Source organism: Canis lupus, chromosome 7 (assembly GCF_048164855.1).
Source record: "Canis lupus baileyi chromosome 7, mCanLup2.hap1, whole genome shotgun sequence".
Lineage (NCBI taxonomy): Eukaryota > Metazoa > Chordata > Mammalia > Carnivora > Canidae > Canis > Canis lupus.
This window is the reverse complement of record NC_132844.1, coordinates 32,073,696-32,095,730: the sequence shown is the minus strand read 5'-3', so window position 1 is coordinate 32,095,730 and position 22,035 is coordinate 32,073,696. Positions and strand designations below refer to the sequence as shown.

The window sequence follows — 22,035 nt, the reverse complement described above, 5'->3', positions numbered from 1 at the left end:
TTCTATCCTCTCTCCAGCCATGCATACCATTAAGAGTAACAATATTTACAATTTCTATTACAAAGTTTATTTTAAAAAAATGGAAGATTGTAAAGAATATGTTTTGAATGTGTACTGATTTCTATAATTGTGTGAATACACAACTGTGTATATAATTGTGTGAATACACAAAAGGAATTGGTAATAATAAGAAATGAGGGAAAGTCTACTTGCAACTTTGAAACTATACTATCCAATATAGTAAACAGTCACTAGCCACATGTGGCTTGAAAGATTTTAAATATGGATAGTCCAAACTGAGATATGCCGTAACTGTTAAATACATACTGAATTTCAAATTATTTCCAAAAAAATGCATAATGTTCCAAATACAGTGTTGTATATTAACTACATTTAAAAATGATACTATTTCAGATGTGTTAAAATATACCATTAAAATTAATTTTATCTATTTTTCTTTTTTAATGTGGTTATCAGACAATATAAAATTACATACGTGGCTTGTGTTTGTGACCTGCATTATATTTCCCCTGGACAGTAATTCTCCAATTTTATTTTATTTTACTTTATTTTTTTTTACTGCTCCAATTTTAAACTGGAGCATCCATCATTTCAATTTTCTTTCTTTCCCAACATACTGAGTTAACAGTTTTGGTATCCATATACTATTATGGAATATGTACTCACTTCTTGGAATGACAGAAACTTTATACATAAAAATGATTATACATAAAGATGAATGTTAACTATTCCAATCTCTGATTTTTAAGTATAAAATTATATTCCTTAACAAACAAGATTTCATACAACTAGAAACTTATTTTATTTGAAAAGTTAAAGCCTATATAAGAATCAGGATAGAATTTTCCATTAATACCTTACTTCAACTGTTTAGACAGAAAGAGCTTCCAAAACCAACTTTTTCACATCCTAAAAATCTGAACATCTATTTTTAGCATATTCTATTAGCAAGACTATAAACTGATCATAAAAATACACTTAAACTGAACTCAAAAATACTTCCTAGCTGTCATTTACTTCTTTATTTTCATTTTTAAAACTATCAAGATGAAATACAGTGCAAATAAGAGAAAAGATGATTGTCATATATATCACTCATCTACCCTTTATTAAGTCAATGTGGAAAAGGTGAGAAAATATTATTTTTTTTCTTCCTTCAGGTGATAAAAATAAAATATGACTCCTTTAAAAAAATGTAGTAAAGATGAATTATGCATCCAGAAATAACTCATGATATTTATACGGATAAAAAATGAAATATAAGTACATAACATGTAATATATTTATAAACACGTATAACAAACTTATTAAATTTTATCATTATGCATTTAACTTTTTATAAAGCAACAATTTTATTTCTTAAAAATAATAAGATATGCCAAAAATCAATAAGAGAAAGGAAGAATATTTTATCAAACATGCAAATCCACAAATTCAAGTGTTCAAGATGATGTTTTAACCACATTTGTTCTTTCCTTAGATTACTGTATATACTGGCAGTTGCCAACTTACAAAGTAATGAATTCAGTGTTTAAGGAAACCCTAAAGTGTTTTAACTGTAGTTGCTGTGGTCCCGTTGGCTGACCTAAGGTAGATAAATTATCAGAGATTTTAATTCAGAAGACAATACAAAATAGAATACAGTACAAGTCAGACTGAAGATAAAAACTGAAATTTTTCTGAGTGATGTTGAAACTGATTTTTAAAGCTCTTTCTCAATTATCTTCTTAAATAAGGTAAGGTTTAAGAATTTTTGACTCCCTAATTGGGTAGCCTCCTAAACTGCTTCTGGGGAAGTAGTGAAAAATTAAAGTATCAATAATTTCCCAAACATGTAAGTTATTTCTTAGGAATAAATAGGTATTTTCTAACATTTGTTCTTAATTGAGATAGCAAAAACTTAGTATCAGGTCATGCATTCAACCACAAAATCAAAACAAAAGGCTCACGCTGAGACAGATTTGGAGGAAAAGACCAAAAACTTGCAGCAATGCACAGTCAAAAAAAAAAAAAAAGAAAAAAAAGAAAAACCAGGGGTCCATGAGAAGGTTGCTTTCAAAAGTAACACATATTCTTTGCAAATATTTTAAAGCAAATATTATTTTTCAAAGTAAAAATTCATAAAGGCAAATTTAATTACACTCCTGCTAAATCTGTTCAATAGCTATTTCCCTACAGAAACAGCCAATATATTATAGGTTTCAAGGTGTTTCATGACCTAGCCCATTTTCCTTTTTGGCTTCCAATTTTACTCTTCCCTGCCTTGCAATCTAAACTCTATAATCATTCTAAGCTAGTGCGTCACAACTGTGCTGCATTTTTTAGTGCATAATATAATTACCTCATTTACTTTGACTTATTTTTCTATGGTCTATTTTTCTATGGTGGTCAAGTACAAGTTACTAAGTACAGTACATCAGGGGTTTTTTTATCAGAAATTCAGTAAGATGAAGAAGAGATTTCTAGAACATTGCCTTGTCAAATAGGTAATAATTAAGAATTTTGTAAAAATCAATGCAGTTCCAAACTGGTAACATTTTAATAAGTCTAATTATTTCTAATGATTAATCTTGTTTCCATTATAACACAGTTTTGTAGAAAACAGAGTGTGTGTGGTCCCAAGTCCCAAGTTCCATTTCTAGATTTAATTTGAACTTTTGTAATAAGCACTGTGTAACCTAGAGGAAGTAATTTTACTCCATATATAAAATGCCCTTTAAATACTTTATAGCAATATCTTTTATTGCTTTTTAGAAATGAAGATTTAAAAAAGGTATAAACATTTTGTGATTTTTTTTTTTTTTTGCCTTTACATTAGAAACATCAAAAAAACCCCACATTTATTTGGGAAGAGAACGAGAAGGCTTATTTATGGTTCCTTCTTCTGTATATAGTACAATTTTGATTATAACAAAGGATAATACACAACACCATAAGCAACAACTATATATAACATTATATACACAACTATACATACATATATATAAAACTATATATACAAAAATACATATTACTCAAAACATCAATCAGCCCATTGCCATGCATATATCAATATACATAGTAACAGAAGTTTCATTCATACAATTTTCCTAAAAACTCAAAATGAATGTTCTAGGTCCACTGGGCTCTTTCAAAGAACTCTTACCTTGATGATGCACTTGGCTATCTGATATTTGCCTTTTGGGATTTTTTCCCTTAATACTCTTAGGTGAGGAGGAATTGACCAGCGATGACCGGCCAGAAGACTGTGGAGTAGTTCCAAAATCAGATGAACAATAAGAGTAATGGTGTTTGCCTGCCTTACTTTCTCGATCATTATCTGGACTTCTTTCTCTTTCCCCCATTGTTTTGAAAAATGGTCTCTATTCACATAATTTCACAGATTCCTTTCTCCAAAAAAATCCATGAGGAGCCTCAAGAGCAATGTTTAGAGTCTTCAGATCCTGGTGATAACATTCATGTCTGCAATTTGTTTTCTCTAGGTATCTGTAGTAGAGATTAGCACATTAGCAAACAGAAGATACACACTTTTTGTCACTACAATTAAGGAAGGGAAAAGGAAACTCATATTTTGTGAAATAGGTTTTACAGTTAATTACAATTAAATATATTATAAAATAAAATACTAATAATTTTTAAAAGAGGCAATAATTCAATTCATCTGTATTTTCACACATTGTTACTTACAGTATTTGGAGAAAAGACAGAACATTGTAGATTGGACAGAACATGTGTAAAATGCCTGACATATAACTGTTTTTGAATAAAAGTTATTAACTCAATTTGACTCCCCTAAATCTTAAAATTTATAATAAAACACAAATCCTGATTTCTGACAAATGTATAATGACCAAATAGCCATTTTTTTTCTTTTCTGGGGAGGCAGGTGGCAGTTAAGGCAACCCTGCTAATAGAAAAAAAAAACCCTAACTACATAAAAATATAAAACTAAAGTTGAAAAAAAAAGTAAGTATGTAAAAAATTAAACAAATTAAAACACCTGATTAAAAACATTTGCAGTATGACAGAAAAATGGTTACCATCCTTAACATATATAAATACTCATACCACCCCAGGAGAAATATATGAAATCAAAAGTTAAGTGGGTAAATACATGTTAAGAACCACAGCAGGCAATACAAATGCTAGGCACATAAAAATAACCAACTTCAGGGATGCCTGGGTGGCTCAGTGGTTGAACGTCTGCCTTTGGCTCAGGGCATGATCTGGTGTTGGGGATCGAGTGTCACATCAGGCCCCTTGCAAGGAGCCTGCTTCTCCCTCTACCTATGTCTCTCTCTCTCTCTCTCTCTCGAACAAATAAAATCTTTAAAAAAAAAATTCAAATTCTCTCTCTCTCTCTCTCTGTCTCTCGTGAACAAATAAATAAAATCTTTAAAAAAAATTCAACTTCAGGGATCCCTGGGTGGCGCAGCAGTTTAGCACCTGCCTTTGGCCCAGGGCGCGATCCTGGAGACCCGGGATCGAATCCCACGTCGGGCTCCTGGTGCATGGAGCCTGCTTCTCCCTCTGCCTATGTCTCTGCCTCTCTCTCTCTCTGTGACTATCATAAATAAATAAAAATTAAAAAAAAAAATTCAACTTCAGATATCATTTTTAAACTTACCAAAGTTTTTCAAAACAATATTCAATGCTGCTAGAATGCCTATCAAGAAAAGATTTACAAGATTTTTGGGAAAAAAGTTGGCAAGACATACTAAAACTCTAATTGCGCTTTTAAACTTTGATCCAATAATTCCATTCCTAAACAAGAAAATAATTCTAAAAATGCGAAAAGTTATGCACAAATGTTTATGCAGTATGATTTTTTAAAAGATTTGAGAGAGAGCACACGTGCAGTGGTGTATTCAGGGGGAAACAGGAAGAAAGGGGAAGAGAGACTCAAGCAAACTGCGCAGAGCATGGAGACAGATGCACTCCTGGATCTCAGGACCCTGAGATCACAACCTGAGGTGAAAAGAAGAGTCCATCACTTAACCAACTGTGCCACCCAGGCACCCCACAGTACATTTTTTTTAAGGAAGCAATGTAAATGTGTAACCACTGCAAAATAATTAAGAATATTATAAAAATCAATACAGCATAATTTCAAACTTAAAAAAGTTTGTGTTACCAGAGAAAATGTTTAAACTACTTTGGAAAAGACAAAATTCAAACTAGTGAATACAGTAAGATCTCAACTACACATATTCATTGGAAAAAAAAAATACTGAAAACACTGAGTATTCTTCCCTCAGGAACTGAAAAAAACAATGTGCAAAATAAGATACAAATATAACAAAATAGTGTCTGGGCAATATGAATTTTAGGTGATTTTTTTCTCTCTTTATATATTTTCATTTTCTAACAAAATAAAATTGGATTACTTTTTTAATTAGAATAATTGTTTGTAATATTTAGAAAAAAACAAAAATCTCATTGATGAAATTAGTATTTCAAATACAGTGGTTCTAGTACTATATGGAAAAGACATCCATATAAGGCAGCACTAAAACTGTCCACTGCAGCAATATTACAGCATCAGAGGCTAAGACAATCAAAAGGACCATCAATAAAGAACTGACTATATACTCACACAATGAAGGATAGTACTATGAAGCTAGTAGAGGAATAAGGACTACTTCTGTGTATTTTCTGTGGTCTGGAGTGATCTGCACAATATATTAAGAAATATGGACAAAGCATGTATAGTATGTCACCATTTATCAAAGAAAGATGATTACAAATTGATATAATGTTTCATATTTTTAAAAAGTTAAAGGATAAACTAAATTTTTTTTAAAAGGTTCTGTAGGGCAAGGCTATCCAATAAAACTTTCAGCAAGAATGGAAATGATCTATAATCTGTGCTATCTGGTAAGGTAGCTGACCACATATGGCTATTGAGCACCTAAACTGTGGCAAATGTGACTGAATACTAATTTTTAATTTTGTTGAATTTTAATTAACTTAAGTTTAAAAAGCTATACATACTGGTGTTTAGCTCACTGAAATTTCAATGATCTCATCTTTAAAGGGAATAATAATAGTAACCTTAGAGAATTACTGTGACAGTTACATAGGATAATTCAATAATTATGACAAAGTAAGCGCTCGGTGAAAATCGACAATTACATTTACAATACAAACATACAAAATGCTCAGTAAATTCTGATTGATATTCCTTGCCAAAGACTCAGTTTTGATTCCGATAGTATAATTACAAGCTAATCATATTGTACGAGGATTATTTGTTTATAAGCATATAGCAGAAGTAGCTCCCTAGGACCTACCCCATCTTAGAGTGCCACCTAACTTTTCATTGCAAAAGATAGAAACTACAGGGGCGCCTGAGTGGCTCAATCAGGATCCCAGGTCATGAGATGGAGCCCCATGTGGGGCTCCCTGCTCAGCAGAGAGCCTGCTTCTCCCTCGGCCTGCTGCTCCCTTGCTTGCGCTCGCCTGCTTTCTCTCTGTGTCAAATAAATAAATAAAATCTTAAAAAAAAAAAAAAAAAAAGAAGATAAAACACAGAAAACATTACCTGCCATTCATCTCCTATGCACCAGCACTCACCCTTCCCCATCCCTGCCTCAAATATATGCGCATAGTTTACAAAAAAAAATCCACTGTCCCATTATCCAAGCCCTTCTACCTGGGATAGCTATTTTAGTGGCTTATACTTTCATGCTTATGCTATTTCTTGAATTAGCAACTTAAGACTATAAAAATGAGGACTTAACTTGTGACTCATTTTAAATGGTTGCAACATGAAATGACTTGTACGTTATAGGTTTCTTCTCAGAATTTCTAATTGTCCTTCTTTCTTACTGAAAAGAAAAAACAACCTTCCTATATCACTACTTACCTAGCTTGCTTAGTCATTCTATCTATAGCCTGAAACCCATTCCATTCTTCTTCTTAAAGACATTTTTCTTAGAGATCAATTATTTCCGATTCTAATTTAAACCAATTACTTTGTAGACCTGTTGTTCCACTGTCATTCTGAAATAATTTTTATAATACTCAGGAGTTCATCACCATTTCTAATAGCTCATGACATCATCTTTATTAGTTTTGATCATCATTTTACCGGTTCATATCCTCAAATAACTTGCATAGAAAGGGTAAATAAGTTGAGATAAATGTTCTGAGTCTTGTACCAGAGAATATATTTTGCCCTCCAATTTGGTAGTTTTCATAAATTCTGCATTCTAAGTTATTTTCTCTCAGAACTTTAAGGACACTACTCTATTGTGTTCTAAATTCTCAGAGGTTCTTGCAAGATGTTATACTCTTTCTTTTATTCAACATGTATTTTTTCTGAGGTCTCATCATGTAACCATAATGAAAAACCACCACAAAAATCCCTGCCATTATGGAGTTTACACTCTAGTTATGTTCACCTGATTCTCATTCCCTTATATGTTATCCTTTTCTTTTTCTCCATAGGAGTTTTTAGGATTTTCCCTCCTCTTATACTGAAATTCCACAACAGTGTGCATGGTGGTGGGTCTTTTTTCATTGATTGTGTTGCCCCTTTATCTCCCTCTTCCTTTGAATATTGAAACAAGTATCTTTAAACACTAGAAATGTTATGTTACTTTTCTGATAACTGACTTTCCTGTTTATTCTTTTTGAGGCTTCTACTGGCTAAATAATAGACCTGCTTTCTGATTTTCTATTTTCACTCAACTTATCTTTTAATTATCCAGGTTGTTGTTTTTTGTTTTTTTACTTTGTGCAAACACCTTAATTTCCAAGAACTCTTTCTTGTTCTGGTTTTTTAAAATAATTACTCTGTTCTTGCTTTACTGAGGCAATATATTTTCATTCCTCTGAGAACACTAAATAGACATTTTGTTTGCGTTAAATTATCTTCTGATCCAGGAACTCTGTTTCACAGGGTGACAGTTTTTCTCTTTTCATTGGGTTTTCATTTATATATAGTTTTGTTTCTTTGAAGGTAATTTTTGGTTGTCTATTGATTATCTATCTATCTATCTATCTATCTATCTATCTATCTATCTATCTATCTGTGGACATAATGAATAGGGCTTCCTGACTGGCACATTTTGCTTTAGAAAGAATAGCAGAGAATCAGCCATTTTCCGGGGGACTCCCTAAAAGCTAGAACGACGAGGGATAATCTCCAGATACAAATGTCCACCATGGCAACTCTACTTCTTCTTTAGGGTTGTCTTTATTTTGATTTCCTGAAGAAATTACTTCCGTATTTTTTGATGAGAAAGAAAGGGAATGGTGAGGGGCTGGGAATGTTACAGAGTCATTGTGTATGGGATTGGTTAGGAAAGAAAGCATAACTATTATAGTTTTTCAACTATTCTTCTTTTCTCATATTCAATTAGCCTTTCTCGGAGCCTCGGTGTCCAACGAAAGATGAATGGATAAAGAAGATGTGGTTTATGTATACAATGGAATATTACTCAGCTATTAGAAATGACAAATACCCACCATTTGCTTCAACGTGGATGGAACTGGAGGGTATTATGCTGAGTGAAGTAAGTCAGTCGGAGAAGGACAAACATTATATGTTCTCATTCATTTGGGGAATATAAATAATAGTGAAAGGGAATATAAGGGAAGGGAGAAAAAATGTGTGGGAAATATCAGAAAGGGAGACAGAACGTAAAGACTGCTAACTCTGGGAAACCAACTAGGGGTGGTAGAAGGGGAGGAGGGCGGGGGGTGGGAGTGAATGGGTGACGGGCACTGGGGGTTATTCTGTATGTTAGTAAATTGAACACCAATAAAAAATAAATTAAAAAAAAAAACACCTTCAAAAAAAAAATTAGCCTTTCTCTCTGGCTTTTCAAATTCTAAGGTTCTCTAAGATTCTGTCGGATACATCTGAATCTTTCTTTGCTGTAGTTCCCTCTTGAATATTTTCAGACACAGTTTTCTCTGTTCCAATGTGTTTCATCTATCATTACTCTTTTCCTCCTTCAGAAATGTGCTGTGATGTCATCTTCTGAGAGTACCCTGTTACCCCTTCAAAATCATAGGTTCATTCTGTTACTTTTCTTTAATATAGTTTTAGTATGGTCTTCAAGAAAAAAAAGAGAAAAACACAAATCTTTAATAATAAATATATTTTAAAGCCAATTATTTCTAACAGTTGTCTCTTAAGACAACTTGATATAAGTAATCTCTTTTCCAAAGTCCACGAAACTACTATTCAATTCATGCACCAATTCAGTCAACAAAAATTAATAATACAGACATCGTTATAGAAAATGAGGAAAGCAAACTGAGCAAGAATACACCGCGAGTTCTTTTAGGGCAAGGTCTGGTTCCTCCAGCAAAAAAAGATTAAGAAAAAGTGATAATATATTATATACATATCCTTTATATATTCCCTAAGAATATTACCTGTTAATTATATTAAAACACTTTAATGGTAACAAAAAAATTAAGAGTAACCCCCGAAATACTAGAGAATATCTTATCTTTGTCCAGTTTCTGACTTAGGATCTATTCTGAACTAAAGTGGGTTTTCTAACCTACATAAATCTGTAACATCCCATAGTATGTTACAATTGTTCATGAAAATAAACATTCCTTAGAAAATATAAGCACTCAGTGACCTAAGCCTTCCTAAAGAATAGATATTTAGACACTTATGAAAATTCACTTTTAAAAAATTAGTACTTAGACCTTGTGGGAGCACTGCAGCCTGACTAATAGTACTGCCAGAAAAAAACAATTCACATAAGCAAAGAAATAAAGTAACAAGTTAGAAACAAAAGATATGAAATATTAGACTTAGGGATCCCTGGGTGGCGCAGCGGTTTGGTGCCTGCCTTTGGCCCAGGGCGCGATCCTGGAGACCTGGGATCGAATCCCACGTCGGGCTCCCGGTGCATGGAGCCTGCTTCTCCCTCTGCCTGTGTCTCTGCCTCTCTCTCTCTCTCTCTGTGTGACTATCATAAATAAATAAAAATAAATTAAAAAAAGAAATATTAGACTTAAAAAAGGAATAAATAAAGATGAAGTAAGGCCAACTACTAAAACAAATATCAATTTTTCTTATAAAGTTCTGGGGCACCTAAGTGGCTCAGTCAGTTATGCATTCAGCTCTTGGTTTTGGCTCAGAAGTCATGAGATTGAGCCCCGCATCCAGACTCCCCACTAAGCAGAGCATCTGCTTGCAGATGCTCTTGCCCTACCCTCCTCTCACTCACACTCTCGAGTGCTTTCTCTCTCTAGAATAAGTAAATAAATCTTAAAAAGTATAAATACTAAACAATCAATGAGTCAACAAAGAAATCAAAGAGAAAATCAAACAACACCTAGAGACAAATGAAAACACAGCAGTCTAAAATCCTTGGGATACAAGAAACAAGCAACATTTCAAATAAAGAGGAAAAAATAATAATAAAAATCAGAGTGAAAATAAGTGAAATAAAGAACAAAAATATCAATAAAGCTAAGAGCCAGTTCTTTGAAAAGATAAACAAAATTGGTAAACCTTTAGCCAGACTCACCAAGAAAGAACACACAAATAAAATTAGAAATCAAAGAGAAGTAACAAATGAAATACACAGAATTATAATAGAGTATTATAAAAAATTATATGTCAGCAAATTGGACAACTTAGAAGAAATGGATAATTTCCTAAAAAACAAAACAAAACATAACATAACGAAACAATCCTTCCAAAACTGAATCATGAAGAAACAGAAAACCTAAATAACTGATTACTAGTAAAAAAAATTTTTTTTAAACTGAACTGGTAATTAAAAAACTCCCAACAAGCAAAAATCTAGGATCAGATGAGTTCACAAATGAATTCAACCAAACTTTTAAAGAATACTTACTCTTGACATTTTTCCGCAGGCAACAGATGGCCAACAGATACATGAAAAGATGCTCTATATCACAGATCATCAGAGAAATATAAATCAAAACTACAATGAAGTATCACCTCATACCTGTCGGAAGGGCTAAAATAAGAGACACAAGAAACAACAGGTGCTGGCAAGGTTGTGGAGAAAGGGGAACCCTCTTGCACTGCTGTTGGGAATGCAAACTGGTACAGCCCACTGAAAACTGAAAACAGTACGAAGGTTCCTCAAAAAATTAAAAATAGCACTACCTGGGGCACCTGGGTGGCTCAGTCATTTAAATGTCTGACTCTTGATTTTGGCTCAGGTCATGATCCCAGGATAGTGAGGCTGAGCCCCCTATCAGGCTCCACTCTGAGAACATGGAGCCTACTTAAGATACTTTCCCTCTGCTCCTCCCCATTCCCTCTCTCTCAAAAAAAAAAAAAAAAAAAAACAAACAAGAAACTACCGGGCAGCCCAGGTGGCTCAGCAGTTTAGCGCCGCCTTCAGGCCAGGTGATCCTGGACACCCGGGATTGGGTCCCATGTCAGGCTGCCCGCGTGGGGCCTGCTTCTCCCTCTGCCTGTGTCTCTGCCCCCCTCTCTCTCTCTCTCTCTCTCTCTCTCTCTCTGTGTGTGTCTCTCATGAATAAATAAAATCTAAAAAACAAAACAAAACAAAAAAACTACCTTATTGCACTACTAGGTATTTACCCAAAGAATACAGAAAAACTTATTCAAAGGGATACATGCACCCTGATATTTATAGCTGCATTATCTACAATAGCCAAACTATGGAAACAGCCCAAATTGATGATGACTGGAAAAAAAAAAAAGATAAATATATCTTTACATATATACATCACAGTATATACAAACAGTCCATCACATATATACATGACGCACTGTTTTTACTCAGCCATAAAAAAGAATGACACCATTTGCTTAGATGGAATGAGAAAGTATTATGTTAAGTGAAATCAGAGAAAAACAAATACCATATGATTTCATTCAAATGTGGAATTTAAGAAACAAAACAAACGAGCTTAGGGGAAAAGAGAGAGAGAGGCAAATCGGGAAACAGACTCCTAACTATAGAGAACAATCTGATGGTTACCAGAGGTGGATGGGGGATGGGTTAAGTAGGTGAAGGGGACTAAGGAGTGCACTTGCAATTAAGCACAAGGTGTTGTATAGAAGCATTGAATCACTATATTGTACACCTGAAACTAGTATTACACTGTATGTTAACTGGAATTTAAGTAGAAACTTAAAACAAAAACAAAGAATGCCTATTCTCAAACTATTCCAAAAATAGAAGAGAAAGAAAGCTTCCAGATACAGTCTATAAGGTCAGCATTATGTTCATCTAAAAACAAAGATACCAAAAAAGAAAACTACAAGCCAATAAACCTGATGAACACAAATGCAAAATTTCAACAAAATATTAACAAATCACATTCAACAATACATTAAAAGAATCATTCAGTACCATTTGGTGGGATTTATTGTAGGAATACAATGACAGTTCAATATCCACAAACCATCAACATGATTTACCACATAACAAAATGAGGGATAAAAATCATGATCATCTCATTAAATGTAGAAAAAAACATTTGAGAAAATTCAAAATCCATTTGTCCGTCTATTGAGAACTCTCAACAAGTGAGTTTACAGAAAACATACTGCAACATAATAAAGGCAATATTCGTCAAACCTACGACCTATCATACTCAATGATAATACATTGAAAGCTTTTCCTCCAAGAACAGGACCAGGATAAGAATGTCCACTCTCACCACCTTTACTCAAAATAATACTAGAAGTCCTAGCTATACCAATAAACAAAAAAACTAAAGAAAAGGCATCCAAATTGGTAAAGGAAAAAGTAAAACTGTCACTATTTGTAGGTAATATGAAACTATACATGGAAAACTCTAGAGACTTCACCAAAACACTATTAGAATAACTTAATTCAATAAAGTTGCAGGATACAAAATTAACAAGTGGAAATGCTGCATTTCTATACACTAATAACAAAGTAGCAGAAAAAGGATTTTTTTTGTAGTCTTTTAAAAAAAAAATATTTATCTATTCAGAGAGAGAGAGAGAGAGGCAGAGAGACACAGGCAGAGGAAGAAGCAGGCTCCATGCAGGAAACCTGACTGGATCCTGGGTCTCCAGGATCACACCCCGGGCTGCAGGTGGCGCTAAACTGCTGCGCCACCGGGGCTGCCCAAAAGGATTTTTTTTTTAATTCCATTTATAATTGTTTTACAAATAATAAAATGCCTAGGAATAAACTTAACCAGAAGGTGAAAGAACTATATTCTCAAAACTATAAAACACTGATGAAAGAAACTAAAGATGATACAAATGGAAAGACATACCATGTTCCTGGGTTAGAAGAATTAATACTGTTAAAATGTCCATACTACTCAGAGCAATCTACAGATTCAATGCAATCCCTATCAAAATACCAACAATATTTTTTACAGAACTAAAACAAATAATCCTAAAATTTGTATAGAAGAATAAAAGACCCTGAAGAGTCAAAGCAATTTTGAGAAAGAAGAAAAAAGCTGGAGATATCACAATCCCAGAAGGTACTGGCACAAAAATAGACACATAAATCAATGGAACAATATAGAGAGCCCAGACATAAACCAATAGTTGCATGTTCAATTAACCTATGACAAAGAAGGTAAAATATACAATGGGAAAGACATTCTCTTCAATAAATGGTGCTAGGAAAACTGAACAGCTACATGGAAAAGAATGAAACTAGACCACTTTTTCAAACTCTACACAAAAATAAGTTCACAGTAATTAAAGACCTAAACGTGAGATCTAAAACCATAAAACTCCTAGAAGAAAATATAGGCAGTAATCTCTTTGATATAGACCTTAGTAACCTTTTTAAGATATTTCTCCTCAGGCTAGGGAAACAAAAAAGCAAAACTAAACTACTGAGACTCCACCAAAATTAAAACTTTTGCATACCAAAGGAAACCATAAACAAAAAGGCAACCTAGTACATCTGTTAAGGGGTTAATATCCAAAATATATAAAAAACGTATGTAACTCAATACCTAAAAACAAATAATCCAATTAAAAAGTAAGCAGAGAACTTGAATAGACATTTTTCCAAAGAAGACATATAGACAGCCAAAAGACAAAAGAGAAATGGTTTAACATCACAAATCATAAGGGAAATGAAAATCAAAACCACAATAAGATATCACTTCACACCAAGTCAGAATGGTTACTATCAAAAAAAGAATTACAAGTGCTGGAGAGGATGTGGAGAAAAGAGAACCTACATACACCGGTAGCCAGAGTGTAAACTGGTGCAACCACTGGAAAACTGTATAGAGATTCTTCAAAAAATTAAAAATGGAAATACTATATGATCCCATAATCTCACTAATGGGTATTTACCAAAAGAAAACAAAATCACTGATTCAAAAAGATATATGCACCCCTATGTTTACTGCAGCATTAGTCAAAATATGGAAACAACACAAGTGTCTGTCCATAGAGAATGGATAAAGATGATGTGGTATACAGACACTGGAATAGTACTCAACCATAAAAAAAGAATGAGATCTTGCCATCTGTGACAACATGGATGGACCCTGAGGATATTATGTTAAGAGAATGTCATTTAGAGAAAGAAAGCCATATAATTTCACTTGCATGTGGAATCTTAAAACAACAAACAACAAAAAAAAACAAGATGAAAACAAGAAAAACAGGAAGAGATCCATAAACACAGAAAACGTGGTTACTAGGGCTCAAGTGTATGGGATGGGCAAAATAGGTGAAGTGGAGTGGGAGGTTCAGGATTCCATTAATGGAATAAGTCACTGGATGAAAGTTACAACACACAAAATCTAGTCATTGGTATTATAATAGCATTAGATGGTGACACACAGTAACCCCACTTGTAGCAAGCATAGCATTACCTGCAGAGTTGTCAAATCCCTATGCTGTATTCATAAAACTAATGTAACATTATCTGTCAAATGTACTTCAGTTTAAAAAGTATAAACAAATAAAAATAAGTAGTATAGCTTAATAAGATTACATACCAACTTTGGACTGGAAGGAACCCTGGGGAATCACTCCTTTCTTTAAAAAGAAGAAAGAAACTAACACCCGGAAAAACAAACTGACTTATCCAAGATTACAATTTACCTAAGGTGACAGAGTTAAGTTAGTAAGCCTTGAAATGGACCACAGGCACATCTCATGATTTGCAGGTTTAGCTCCAGACCACCACAATAAAGTTAACATTTCAATAAAGCAAAGTCTGAAATAAAAATAGTCAAATGAATTTCTTGGTTTCCTGATGCAAACTACACTGTAGTCTAACTGTGCAAGAGCACTATGTCTTTAAAAAATGTACATACCGGGCAGCCCAGGTGGCTCAGCGGTTTAGCGCCACCTTCAGCCCAGGGCCTGATCCTGGAGACCCAGGATCGAGTCCCACGTCAGGCTCCCTGCGTGGAGTCTTCTTCCTCCGCCTGTGTCTCTGCCATTCTCTCTCTCTCTGTCTCTCATAAATGAATAAATAAAATCTTTAAAAAAATAAAAATTAAAATTAAAAAATAAAAAATGTACATACCTTAATTTAAAAATAGTTCATTGCTAAGAAATGTTAATCAGCATCTGAGTTCTTAGTGAGTCAGATTCTTTTTGCTGGTGGAGTCTTGCCAGTGTTGATGGCTGCTAACTGATCAGGGTGATGGTTGCTGAAGACTAGGTGGCCGTGGCGATTTCTTAAAATAAGACAAAGTTTGTCTCATTGATTGACTCCTTTCACAAACAATTTTTCTGTAGCATGCAAGGCTGTGTGACAGTTATTTTAGTCACAGTAGAATTTTCAGAATTGGTCAATCCTCTCAAACCCTGTCACTGCTCTGTCAACTAAGTTTATATAACATTTTAAATTCTTTGTTGTCACTTCTACATAAGTAAGTCTTCACAGCATCTTTACTAGGAGGAGATTCCACCTCAATAAAAGGTGGAATTTCTTTGCACATCCTTAAGAAGCAACTCCTCTTCTGTTCAAGTTTGACCATGAGACTGTAGTAATGCAGTCACATCCACAGGCTCTACTTCCAGTTCTCTTGCTATTTCCACACCTGCAGTTACCTCCTCCATTGAAGTCTTGAACCCCTCAGTCATCTAAGAGGGTTCTAATCAACTTCTTCAAACTGCCATTAATGTTAATACATTGACCTCTTCCCACAAATCACAATGTTCTTAATGGCTTCTAGAATGGTGAATCCTTTCCAGAAGGTGTTCAATTTACTTTGCCCAAATCCACCAGAGGAATCATTACCTATGGCATCTACAGTCTTATAAAATGTATTACTTAAGAAAACTTGAAAGTCAAAATTACTCCTTGATCTATTAGCTGCAGAGGGGATGCTGTGTAAGCAGGTATACAACAACACAAATCTCACTGTATATCTCCATCAGCTTTTGGGTGACAAGGTGTGTCATCGATCAGCAGTAATATTTTGAAAAGAATTATTTCCTGAGCAGTAGGCCCCAACAGTGGGCTTAAAACATTCAGTAAACCATGTTGCAAACAAATGTGCTGTCATCCAGGCTTTGTTGTTCCATTTTAGAGCACAGGCAGAGTAGATCTAACATAATGCTCAAGAGCTCTAGAATTTTTGGACAAGTAAATGAACACTGGTTCCACTTAAAGTCACCAGCTGAATTAGCTCCTTATAAGAGAGTCATCCTGTCCTTTGAGGCTTTGAAGACAGGCACTGACGTCTCCTTTACAGCTATGAAAGTCCTAGGTGGTATCTTCTTCCAACAGAAGGCTATTTTGTCTACATTGATATCTGTTGTTTGGGGAAGCCATCATCTTTGTTACCTTAGTTAGACCTTCTAGATAACTTGCTGTAGCTTCTACATCAGCACTTACTGCTTCACCTTGCACTTGATGTTACGGAGTTGATTTCTCTCCTTAAACCTCATGAACCAACTTCTTGTATCTTCAAACTTTTCTTCTGCAGCTTCTTCACTTTTCTCAGCCTTCACAGAACTGAAGAGAGTTTGGGTTTTACTCTGGAATAGGTTTTGGCTTACAAGACTGTGTGGTTGGTTGGATCCTTCACCCAGATTACCAAAACTTTCTCCAGATTGGCAATAAGGCTGTTTCATTTTATCTTCCTGTGTGTGTTCACTTCAGTAGTACTTTTAACCCCCTTAAACAACTTTGCCTTTACAATTGCAATTTGGCCGTTTGATGCACAATGCCTACCTTTTGGCCTATCTGGGCTTTCGACAGGCCTTCCTCACCAAGCTTAAATCATTTCTAGCTTTTGATTTAAAGTGAGAAATGTCTGACTTTCACTTAAACACTTACAGGATATCATAGGGTTATTAATTGGCCTAATTTCAATCTTGTTGAGTCTCAGGGAATACCAAGGCCCAAGGACAGGGAGAGAAATGGGGGAATGGCTGGTTGATGGAGCAGTCAGAAAACAGACATTTATCAATTACATCCACTGTTTTATATGGGTGCACATCATCATTACAATAGTAATATCAAAGCAATCAGAGATCATCATAACAAATACAATATTGAAAAAGTCTGAAATATTATGAGAATTAAGAAAATGTGTTACAGGAAGTGAGCAAAAGGTACTGGAAAAATGGCGCAAAAAGACTTGCTCAATGCAGGGTTGCCACAAATCTTCAAGCTGTACAAATTGTGTAAAAAAAGGGAGGGGCACAAAAAACAGTACCTGTGAAGCACAATAAATCAAAGTACAGTAAAACAAGGTATGCCTGTGCAAGTTTTCTCTTAGTTGAGTAACACATTAGGTATTGTAATATCAACAATAAGATGAGAACTACCTCACCTTTGAAGTTACCTCCATCTCCATCTATCCCGTACTGTAGCCCTCCTGCCACTAGAACTGAATAAGCATTTCTGCTCCTTTTCAAAGTTAACCTTTCACCTGTCTCCATTTCCATATCTTCTCTCCATCACAGGATAGTATCTGTTACTCTACTCTGTATAGGATCATTCCTACCAAAAGAGGCTCTAATAAAGCTATTGCTTGACTCCATGTCCTAATACATCTATATCTCAGTTACTCTAATTTTCCAATAAATCTCTTTTGAGGAGTAATCTAGAATCTAGAATGTTATCTCTACTTTTCTGTCTATGTTCTTCTGAATCCACACTAGTCAGGTTTTCATCCCCACCCTTCTACTAAAATAGGTTTTGTCAAAACAGACAATGACGTTCATTTTGGCTAAACCTTGTAGCCAATTTTCCATCCTATTCATCCTTGACCTTACAGCAGCATTTGAAACAACTATCTCCCTCCTTCCGAAAACTCTCTTTTCTTTTTTAGTTCCCACAGCCATCTGCTTCCCTGGTTTTCTTAAACTATCTCACTGGCTGTCTCTTCTCAGTCTCCTTTATTGAATCTGCCTCCTCTTCCTTATCTCTAAATGTTGGAATACCCAAGACACCACATATTGTCTCTCATCTTCGTCTACACTCTTTCCTTAGGTAATCTTATCTAGACTTCATTTACTCTGACTTCCGCATTCGCATGTCCACCTTCATATCTGACTACTCCACTTAGGTATCTAAAAATGATTTCAAACTTACATGCCCAAAACCAAAATCATAATTTGTCTTCTTTCTACCCCACTCTTTCCTACTTTCCTAATTTCATTAAATGGCACCCCCATCTACTTACTAAATTACTCATATTGCAAATCTAAGGATCATCCTGGATTCCTTCTTAACCTCACATCCCGCACCCAAACCATCTGTGAAACCAGATGGTTTTATCTCCCAAAATACAATCCACATTAATTATTTCTTACCATTCCCATTCCTGGTCCAAGCCACCATCATTTCTCACTTGAATTTCTGCAATAATACCTAAATGATATCCTGCTTTCATCCTTGCTTCCACAGTCAAAGAAAGATACTTGACACAGAGATCAGACAGCACTGCTCTCCTGCTTAATACTCCTCAATGGCTTCTTAGAGCCATCAGATTCCTCAACCAGACCTGCAAACTCGTACAAGATCTAGCCCTTCTGCCTACTTCTCCATCCTTATGTCATGCCACACATCTACTTTTTCAACCCAAGTGGCCTTCCTAGGTGCTTCTGAGATGCCAAGCTTGTTGTCTTTGTACTTGCTGCACCCTTTACCTAAAGGGCCCTTAAAACAAAGGTGGCACCTTCTCTTCATCCTGTCAGCAGCATAAATGTCACCTTAAAGATGGCTCTCCTGACAATTCTATTAAAGTGAGCCCACTCAACTAAAATAAATAAATAAATAAATAAATAAATAAATAAATAAATAAATGACTTAAAAAAATAAAAAAATAAAGTGAGCCCACTCTTAGTTACTATTTTCTTCATAGTCCTTGTTACTATTTTTTTAATCTTTCTTTTTTTTAATTTCTTTTTTTTAAGGATTTTATTTATTTATTCATGAGACAAACACACACACAGAGAGAGAGAAGCAGAGACACAGGCAGAGGGAGAAGCAGGTTCCACGCAGGGAGCCCAACGTAGGACTCAATCCCGGGTCTCCAGGATCAGGCCCTAGGCCGAAGGCGGTGCTAAACTTCTGAGCCCCCCGGGCTGCCCCAGTCCTTGTTACTATTAGAAATAATCTTATGTTTATCTTTCTCTTCCTACTAAATAGAAGATGCATAAGAACAGAAATCTTATCCACCTAGTTCACCATGGTAACAACACCATTCATTAGTTTTTTATGGAATAGATGATTATTCTAAAAAGCTCTACCAAATAGAACATTAATAATTTCATTCTATAAAATTTATCTTTCTGTTTTAAAGGAAATGTTAAATTTTCCCTCTTTTAAATAACTAAGATTTACTTATTGCTGAAATTCCTAAGAAGTGAGAAAAGTTAGCATATCAAAAAGGTCTGCTCAGAGCCATTACTATAGTAAAGTTGGAATATTCTAACTCAGTTGATTTTAAATAACTGAGATGACCTAATAGGATTTCAGACAAAATAAATTTCACTTGTATTTACAACAATACTTTGTTTGACTAATATAAACTAGTCACAATATTATTAAATGAATAAAAGTATTTTTATCTTAGAAGAAAAAAGTTACCTAGATTAACAGAACACTGAAGATTTATATTCCATGTACAGTTCTGCAGCTAATTTAAGCTAATTCTCTGTGATGCAGAATGAGTCAACTAACAGTTGTTCATCTGGCTCCCTTAACTGTACCAGGATAACTAGATAAAAGCAAAAAAGAAAAACTAAAAGTCTTGCCCTATTTCAATTCCTAACAACTGTTTATTTTCTAAATATGGCCAAGAGGGCTACTATGGCAATGGTAGAACATGAGCAAATGTAACACATCATTTTTCATCCTAAAATAAACCTCTTAAAAAAATCCCAAACATTATAGGTCACACATAAAAGGTCAGGAAAAAAGATGACCATCAGCCCCCTTCAGTTCAAGAATGACTTCATCAGTTTCTTTTTTTTTTTAATTTATTCATGAGACACACACACACACAGAGAGAGAGAGAGAGAGAGAGAGAGAAGCAGAGGGAGAAGCAGGCTCCATGCAGAGAGCCCGATGTGGGACTCGATCCTGGGTCTCCAGGATCCGGCCCTGGACTGAAAGCGGCGCTAAACCGCTGAGCCACCTGGGCTGCCCCAAGAATGACTTTATATCCAATTTCAAATGAATCAAAAGTAAGTCTAAGCTAGAAAGCCTACTATATATGGAACAGTATAATTGTCTGATTCATGTGACTTTAAGAAAAGTTCTTAAAAAGTTTTAAGGGAAAAAACTGTATAAAATCAAAGAACTGTTCATTTCCTGTCATTTCCCTCTGTTCAGCTTCTTTGTATAAAACAACGATGCCTGGCTTGGCTGCTGCCAGTAGAAGAGTTCACACAACAAGCAACTAGACGAGTAAAATAAAAATAAACCAAGACAAAAAGATGTAAGTAAGGATATACCTCTCCTTAAAAAAAGAATATAAGTGACTGAAGATGAGACACAGGTTAAAAAAAAAGAAATTTGTTGCATTTGAAACTGCAATTGCAGGGTGCCTGAGTCGCTCAGTGGTTGAGTGTCTGCCCTCAGCTCAGGTCCTGATCCATGGGTCCTGGGCTCCCTGTGAGGAGCCTGCTTATCCCTCTGCCTATGTGTCTGCCTCTCTATGTCTCTCATGAATAAATAAATAAAATCTTAAAAAAAAATAAAACTGCAATTGCTTCTCTCCTCTAAAGGAGAAAAAATTATTAGAAACTGATAAAACCAAGTCATTTTTTCTACTCTTCTACCCATGTGTTCCAGGATACGCCTAAGCATTTCTTTATTTTACCTTTATTTACACAACACCTACTTTTGCTTTAAAATCAAACTATGTTTAGATATTAAGTATAGTTTTCTAGACTCTAGGTCAAATCACAATATATGCTAGACTTAACATTTAAGACATTATCAGCTTCATTTAAACAGCATTTTGAAACACTGGGTCAAATTAAAGCATCTCAACTACAATATGCATTCCCCAAGTCTGGCCAGTCATAGGAAAACATCACAGAATATTCGTTCATACATGCATAAGGCATTTACTGAATACCTACTATGTCAGGCACCAAACTATGAATGGAGATACAAAAAATAAGATACAACAGATACCCTATCATTAAGAAACTCCAATACAAGAAGAAAAAGGTAATGTACGAGTATGACTACTAATGACAAAAAAAAAATAAAGTATGCTAAATAAAATTAATTAGAAGTCAGAGGGAATTTGGGAAGCCTTCCAGAGGAGATAATGCCTAAATGAAGTCTTTAGGTATTAGCAGAGGCTAAACACAAGTATGTGCATTTTGGGATTGTTTTTTTTGGCCCGGGGTAGGGGACGTTGATGATGATAGATAAGGTTAGTAAAAGGAGGCGCGCAGTTCATGACAGAAGATCCTATTTCAGTAAAAGGGAGCAGCATATGCAAAAGTAAAAACATTATGAAATAAGTGAGGCATATCATCAAACTGCAAATAGTATACAATTGTGCTAGCCAAACACAGTGGCTACTGAGCACCAAAAATGTACCTAGTCAGAATTGAGATATACTAAAGTGTAA

At 34.7% G+C, this 22,035-nt stretch overlaps 1 protein-coding gene across 11 annotated transcripts in view; it reads right to left on the bottom strand.

Moving 5' to 3' along the window:
• Positions 1 to 22,035, bottom strand: part of LCA5 (lebercilin LCA5) — an 83,623-nt gene that overhangs the window by 46,460 nt on the left and 15,128 nt on the right. For 3 of the 11 annotated variants that reach the window (XM_072832269.1, XM_072832262.1, XM_072832273.1), the window contains exon 2: positions 3,167 to 3,507. In XM_072832269.1, the coding sequence (XP_072688370.1) occupies positions 3,167 to 3,365 (199 nt within the window). In that variant the 5' untranslated portion in view covers positions 3,366 to 3,507. Of the gene's footprint in view, positions 1 to 3,166; positions 3,508 to 5,617; positions 5,694 to 6,314; positions 6,495 to 6,889; positions 7,087 to 7,114; positions 9,717 to 15,288; positions 15,452 to 15,503; positions 15,658 to 22,035 lie in introns of those variants that run through there. The other 8 variants (XM_072832264.1, XM_072832263.1, XM_072832266.1 and 5 more) reach the window with 8 other exon arrangements.